The sequence below is a fragment of the Mytilus trossulus genome, chromosome 2 (assembly GCF_036588685.1).
Source record: "Mytilus trossulus isolate FHL-02 chromosome 2, PNRI_Mtr1.1.1.hap1, whole genome shotgun sequence".
In the NCBI taxonomy this organism is placed as follows: Eukaryota; Metazoa; Mollusca; class Bivalvia; order Mytilida; family Mytilidae; genus Mytilus; species Mytilus trossulus.
The window spans coordinates 25,531,048-25,539,376 of NC_086374.1; the positions used below are offsets into that span (position 1 = coordinate 25,531,048).

An 8,329-nucleotide genomic window follows, 5' to 3' on the forward strand; every position below is an offset into this window, starting at 1 on the left:
CTGTAACCAACATTACCCTTGTAATTCAGATACTAGTAAATGATTCATATATATCTTCAAAACCACCGATTGATCAATAAATTTAATATCTTGATGGAATATTGTTTTCATATTTTGTTTGTTATTTACTGGTGTAAATAAGGGACCGATCATTAAACTTCAAAAGGAGGGGTTATTATTTTTTTTCGAAAAAAAAATTTGGATTTCAAATTTGATGAAAAGCAGATGACAAAACAGTTATTCTAAATGCAAATTTCTGACTAAAACATTTTCTGACCAAGAAAAAAAACTATATATAAGAAGTTTTAAAATGGTTACTTCCTATGTAATGTTTCTTTTAAGAAATAGTTTTTCAAAGTGTTGGGTTTTTATTCAATTTTTAAAATGTACCAAAGCACATCATAAAAATTTAAGAATAAAAATAGTTGTTTATGAAAGCTGAAATAGCTTTTTATCCGATCTACAAAAACCTAAAATCCTGACTAAATACAGAAAACTAAGGTACGTGAACGGCACTGTCGCATTAACACAAGTCGCTTGTATGTCTCTTTTTAATAAATAACCTAATGTAAAACATGTTATACAAAGAAAAATGTATGTCTATAGACATAGCGCTGTTCTTTTTTTAATGCACATATGTGAACTGGTTTTGTATTACGAATGATACCCCACATCCTATATTTTTCTATTATATTTGTCGATGGATGTTTGTTGTCTATCACAAGTAGTTTTGGGCTTATTCCTTTGTTCATAAATCGGTATTCTCAATATGGCTTGTTCATTGTCGAAGGACATACGATAATCTATATATATATAGTTGTTTGCATTTTTGCCATTTCAGTGGTATGTTGGATAGTTGTCTGGCACTGGCAATCATACATCATTTTCTTATTTTTACACTGTTTGCTTGGTCAGTTTTTGTATGCTTCAATTTCTAATTATTGTCTGTTTAAATTTATGCACGGCATACGAAAATCATGCCAAAAAAAGACATCAAAGATTATATGTTGATGATATTCTTAATACTGGGTAATTTTAGAAAGCCTACGGGGTTAACCATGTATTTCACTGTAACTATATAAACAGTCTTCAATATAATGGTATTGATGCGAATGTCTCACAAGTGAGAGGTTTAGCTAACTATAAAACCAGGTTCAATCCACCATTTTCTACATAAAAAAAATGCCTTTACTAAGTCAGGAATATGACAGTTGTCGTCTTTTCGTTTGATGTATTCAATATCAATAAGAGATATACGAACAAGGTCAAACAGGCATAAACCAATGCTGAACATCTGAAACTGAGCCAAGTTGTTGTCCATTTGTTTGATCTTTTGATTAGAGACCTTCCGTTTTTAGTTGTCCTCGGAGTTCAGAATTTTTGTGATTTTACTTATATGTATATCTATGTAAAGTTTTCTATGGTTTGCTTACTAGAATTACAATTCAAATTGGTATATATACTAAAGCTTGAACCGACAATTTCTATTGTTATCGATTTCTGGTTTTTTTAATTTATTTTTCATGCCATTCTGTCATCCACTGTTGAAAATTTTGAATTTTTTGGGGACGTTAGTGTTGCTCAATCTTTAGTGTTTTATGTTGTGTTTTTGTACTATTGTTTTTCTGTTGTTTTTTCGATTTTATTTATACATGGTGTTCTCAAAGTATTTCCGATCTATGAGTTTGAATGTCCATCTTTCGCCTTTCTTCTATAATCTTTCCGTTGCAGAAAAAAATACTAGGATGACTTTGGTTTAATATCGATTTTCAAATGATGAATTAATTTTCATTGGTATATATTTTGGTTTGTTTGTTTGCACTATTTTTGTTAAAATATTTATTATTGTTGTTTTGTTATATTATACCACTAAGCGGCTTTCCACTAAAAAAAATAAAGAACAGTCTATACATATTGGTTATTCAAAAATATCATGTTACCCAGTTATATATAATCGAGTTTATTTTATTAAATCATGGATCTTCTAATTCAGTACATTAATCTTTACAGTTTTATTTAATGGAAAGATTTAGTAGTATATAATAAAGACTTATTAGTATAATAATTATCATGATAGAATTAAGCAATCAAAATTATTTATTTAACATATTCATAAAGAGATTAATTTTTACAAAAAGTTAAGTTTTAAATCTGTTTAATCCTTAAACGGATAATAATTGTGCAATAAAGTGTTTAATTTAAATCCTCTTAAAGTTATTGTCTTTTTTACTTATCACACTTCTTTACGTTGCGTGAGGTTCGTGTTTGTACTCTACCGCAAATATTCAACGATAGAAAATTTGCATAATCATAAAACTGTTTTAAATCGTCATCGTACAGATAAGTTTTTTTTTTAAAGATAAAACAATAAATATATCAACATTAATATGCCAGTTTTTCACTGAAAGTAGCCGTACAAATTCAACAATATAATTTAATAACCATGATTTATTGTTACAAATATTTGACAATGTTTTTGTTTTTATCAAATCCAGCCAGTCGTTTTTTATACTTTTAAAAAATAATAATCAATTTTATTCTTCGATTACAATATTTATTTTATTTTTATATCTGCTAATGCTTAGGTTTTTTGTCAATTTTATTTCTAATTTCAAAATATAATAATAATAAAACAAGTAAATAAGATAAAATTAGGCTTAATTCTGATTTATCTAAACGGATAATATTGAGCTGATTATGAAGATTTACAATCGCTGACTATTTGTTTACTTATAATGACACCTTTCACAATAATTTTCAATTGAAAGAAACTTTAATACGATTGAATTTATCAATTTATCAACAACGGATTTAGATTTTTAAATTATTATAAACCACTTTTACATAATAATTAGTACCTTTTCAAAATATTTTCATTGAGAAATTGTTCAAGTTTAACTTGGATTAATTTAACATAGCAGTTATATTTTAAAGAACCGTTAGATTTGGTAATATAACATAATCCAAATCCGAAAGTTTAAAGAAGATATGCTTTTATGTTTTTATTTATGTATGCAAGACATGTTCAGCTAAAATATTATTTTGTGTAAATTTTGTAAGAAAATGTATTTCCAGCTTTTTATTCCATACTGATATTTCTTGTGTAAAAAATCCACACTTTACAAATCACATAATAAATATTATAATTTTAGTTGTGAATTCAAGTTATTGTCATCAATATCATCATCACATTTAAAGATAATAAAAAACACATTTCGTACAAGCATTTGTATAATTGTTAAAGACATATGTTATCCTAAATATGCTTGTGTGTGTGTTGTTCTTAATGACCTTATATTGACCCGTGTTGTGCGTGTGTGTCGTTGATTTGTTTCGTTGTAATCATTTTTAACAATAAATTGCCATTGTTTCCCAAAAAAACTGGCGAAACCTCTTTGGTCATTTTGTAAGAATTCATAAAAAAAACTGAAGGATGTGTCGGTAACAATATGTAAAGAAGAAAAACAAAGACGTTTATTCTCATTACCCTTTATGACATATAATTTCCAATAAAAGGTTATTACATGAAATATGTCCCTGAAGTCTCTTTGGTCTTTAGCTGATTAACAACACATTCAATAACGGAATGAAACACAACGATAAATAAACAGTACTTACATGAACTGATAATAAATAAATATATATAACATAGAATTAGAAGTATTGTAACATTACACTGGCCAGCCATTCATACCATATATTTGTAGATATTTTCTATACTTTTCAATGTCTATTGAGTTCATTTGTGTTAGTGCAACTTGAAGTTGTGTCAGGTAGGTTGCGTTGTTTATTTTAGAAATGTCATTGTCACCATGTCTCAACTGTGGTATCGATGACATCTGGGCAGGTAACGATAATGGAGGTCTATATGAGGATATTGCCGGCACTTTCTGCGCTTTCTGCGTTTCCGTATTGCCAATTATTTTGTCAATTGAAAAGTCTGCTTTAGTTGCTGGCGGACTAGAGTTTATGACCTTGGGAGACGGCGACTGTCCTCTCTCCCTTACTGGTAATGATATAGGAGGTAGAGGAGTTCTTGTGGCTACCTCCTGCTGTAAAAGGTGATGATGTGGTGCCATCATTGGTGACAGATACGGATACGGTATACCTGTTCCAATTACCGCCGGATGTGGTGCGTGTGGCGAGAATAATCCGTGGTGGTGATGATGATGAAAATACGGAGAATGAGCAAATGCTGTTGATTGCTGCAACATCTCTAATGAAGGACGTTTAAATCGTTTCCGTCTCCTGAGAAAGCTTCCGTTATCAAACATATCTTCTGATCGAGGATCTAAGCTCCAGTAATTTCCTTTACCTGGATTTCCAGGTTCTCTTGGGATTTTTATAAAACAGTCATTTAAAGATAAATTATGTCGAATGCTGTTTTGCCATGCTGGAAACTTTTCTCTGTAGTACGGAAATCGACCCATGATAAATTCACAAATCCCCGACAGGGTCAATCTTTTCCTAGGCGACTGGAGAACTGCCATAGTTATTAAAGCAATATATGAGTATGGTGGCTTTACCAGATTCGACCGTTTCTTATGTCCTGTACTGCTGTTTTCTGTCACACTTTCAGAATCTGTATGCTTTCCATTTTCATTTATACCGTCATCGTTAAATGTTTCAGAAGTCGAATGCTCAAAAGACGAATTGTGAGAAGAATCATATTCGGACTGGCCTGGAGATCCCGGTATATCTTCAATGTCAATGTCTTCATCTTCACTCACGTTTTCCCACAGATTTCTATTACTTTCTGAACACATTGACTGTTTGTTGTCAGTAATTTCCCTGTTCATCAACATTTAGAACGTGAAATGTAAAAGTTCAATAAAAATTCAAAATAATTCCAAGCAGAAATAATCTAATGCACTTTCCAAACTTAATTCAGACACTGGTGTATAGATATGATGGGATCAGCATGCATTATATCTTATAATGAAGTGCGATTAACTAGCGGGTATCATTTTATGGAATTTGTAAATAAATAATCATTAGGAACTATCACTTTTGACTACACGTGATTATATGTCAACATATGGGAGGAGCTTGATAATATTTCGTTTACGCCTATTATTTAAATGATCATGTATTATGCTTATACGAAAATTAGCTATTCACGACAGAATTTAAAGTCTAAGAAGCATTAATTTAGAACCAAAGTAACAAACAATTATTTAAAACAAAATATATTATTATATAATAATTATACAACTATTCCAAAATATGCCTTACAGCAATATCCCCTCAACACAATAAAAAAAAAATGCATACAGACCTTGTATCTTTATTACTCAGATACAAGGGATACCTTTTCTAATGTGTAAAATTTTATTTCAGTAGGCATTGATTCCGGGCAATCTATTAAGAAATGAGACAAATATTAATTCTAACGTAAATTATTAAAATAAGTTTTCCGAGTAAGAAAATGTTATTATGAATTTTGAACGCGAGCTGGCAATTTTCCTCATCAATCTCATTTTCAAAAATTCAACTTATAACTAATTATAGCATCATTGTTTCTGACTAAGTAATTTCTTGTCCAAGGAATAGATTACCTTGGCCGTATTTGGCACAATTGTTTGGAATTTTGGATCCACAATGCTCTTCATCTTTGTACTAGTTTGGCTTTATAACTATTTTGATATGAGCGTCACTGATGAGTCTTACATATATGCATGTAAACGAAACGCGGGTCTGTCGTACGAAATTATAATCCTGGTACTTTTGATAACTATTTTCGAAACTAAATTTTAAATGCCATAAATGAATCTATGAAAAACATTTTGAGTTTTTACAATTCGTAAAAAAGACGAATAAGAAGGACAAGCATCATTCGGACCAGACCGTGCGGTCATAAAACTTTCGAGTTTTTTGTTATCATACTCCAAAATCAAACATTACCAATCAAAATGCTTGATTTCATGTTTCGAGCCTGATTTTTGTGCTCCGAGCACTGAGCAAAGTTTGATGACTTCAACTACAGAAGCAATGCATATCTTTCAGTTACGTATTCTTGTTAAGGTTCTGGGTCGAATCTCCAAGTTGCGAAACTTTACAAACAGATGTAATCTACAATATATACTATATTAAAGCAGTCATTATAAGCAATCAACACTTTGGTTTACGAATAAATGTACTTCGTTCAAATCTATTGAAGAACAAAATCATGACAGTTTGATATTCAAATTTTAAACGGTTTCATTGAATAGTGATTTTTAACCCTGCAAGGGAACGTTAGCAATACCTTAAATTATGGAAAAGCTTATATATGTAGAAGGTCCTACATATTGTTTTAAGATATTTATGCTATACAGATAACAAAATTCAAAGTACGGGCCTTCAAAGTATTCCTTACAATATTACCAGTGATATTTTTGTTCATCCACTCGTATAATTATTGCAATTTTGTTTTACATTTATAGATTTGAAGTGTCTTAGTGTCTAGCAAATATTACTCATGGTTTATTCCAAAGACACGATTTTGTTTAAATATTAAGCCGTAAAATATATTGTTCATTTTCTTGGAATTGCAGAGCAATCACTTCGTTTAAAAATGAAATATACATTTATCCTCTGCATCTATAGATTTACGTTATGTTTTATAATTACCACACTGCATTTTTTATTTTCCTATAGCATATGTTTTTTTTGCCTGGATTTTGTATAGATATATTACATCTTTACTAAATAATTTTACGACTTTTAAGAGTATCTGTTAGAGAAGGGCAGTATATATATAGCCAGTTTAATGAAAGCGGTTTTAGGACCAAGATATGTCTATTGAAGTGATTGTTATTAAGATACATCTAAGAAGAAGTATAAGAATAACAGAATATGTTATCACACCCTTTTCCAATATCAAATGTAATAGATTTAAACTCCAACCCTTTATTTGCTTCACTTGCATGGGGGGGGGGGGGGGGGGGGTATAACGTTTAAAGATTTTTCGACAATCATGTATTTAAACATTATGACATCAAAAATTGAATACTCGCTGTTGCCATTACTATTAATGACAATTTTGATAGTTATTCCTCCATGTCCATGTTTTTACGAAATATTTACGAAAGCCATCGTAACCAACATGAATCAACTTGAATAAGAGAAAACAAAGATATTTACTTTAATTATCAGAACTGTTTTGCTTTTGGAAATGAAAGTTTTTATTATTCCTATTTTTGTGTGAAAAATGTATAAAATTGTATCCAATATCACCTGTATTGAAATTTTGAGCCATACATCTTTTGATGTTCACCATATTTTGTTTAATGTTAAGAAATAGGGCATTGTGTTATTACAGAGCTTTGATGCCGAGCCTTTATACTTATTATTTTATCTTTTTTGAAAATGCAGTTTTGCTTGCAGGAGTTTATATGTTCAACGTTACGAAATTTTATATTTATAATACGGTTTAAAGTACATGTAGATACTAGTCTTTTGTGTTGTTTCTGTGAAATAATTCTTGTTTTTTGTACAAAGGTCAACATTTTATTTAAATGTTTAATTGCATTTTACATACTATAAATACATCTCTTAAATGCTTTTTTTTTCTGTCGATGGCTTTCTGTTACCATAAAAGTGAGGACAAATACTTGATGTAATCCATTTTATTTACCAATGTATTATCATTTTTATATATAGTGGTAGTTATAACAGCGTGTTTAGTAGTGTTTTACTCTAGGTTCTGCTTTACATTGGCCTGGAAACTATTGCTCGTACTGCATTGGAAACTGTTTATTTTTTTGGCTTAAGCAGATTGTTCTTATCTTTTTCTGTTTTGGAAACTAATTTCCTACACATCATACTAACTGAATATAGACTTTTCCATTCATTGTTAGACGAATTGCCCTAGATGTAAAACGTGCACTCAGTTGGTATAAGTTCGTTAACAACTATAATAAAATTCTTATCTCTAAGTTGTTTCGTAAAGTGCATCCTTTAGAATGTACAATAAAAACAGGGGTTGTCATGGGTATACAAGGGGCGTACTTCCGTATAAATATATATACAATTGGGAACATTGTTTTTGTTTTTAAATAACCAAAAGTTTAAAGAATTTGTTTAACAATAATAGGCTATCAAAATATCGTTATGTGTGATTATTTGGCCACCATCTCCTTTGCTAAATATGAATGTTTGGTACTAAACATCAGTATCGTATATACTCTTTAAGTATACAGTGGTCACACTTTCACATTAGAGCTTGTTACTGGGTAAACAAACTTGGTTAAATTTCAGAATCTTACCACAAAATTTGTCAACTGTTTAGCAAACACTCGACAATTGAGGTCATTTGATACTTTTTTTCGTGACTAGGTTGCTAACG

At 30.1% G+C, this 8,329-nt stretch overlaps 1 protein-coding gene across 1 annotated transcript; it reads right to left on the reverse strand.

Moving 5' to 3' along the window:
- Positions 1 to 3,473: 3,473 nt before the first annotated feature.
- Positions 3,474 to 4,998, reverse strand: LOC134706834 (forkhead box protein D3-B-like). Its single transcript, XM_063566142.1, has one exon. The coding sequence runs from the start codon at positions 4,803 to 4,805 to the stop codon at positions 3,672 to 3,674; it is 1,134 nt and encodes a 377-aa protein (XP_063422212.1). The 5' UTR covers positions 4,806 to 4,998; the 3' UTR covers positions 3,474 to 3,671.
- Between the last annotated feature and the right edge of the window lie 3,331 nt (positions 4,999 to 8,329).

Bases quoted from the DNA above. Each gene is read 5' to 3' on its own strand.
- LOC134706834 (XM_063566142.1), bottom strand. From the start codon at position 4,805: ATGTTGATGAACAGGGAAATTACTGACAACAAACAGTCAATGTGTTCA.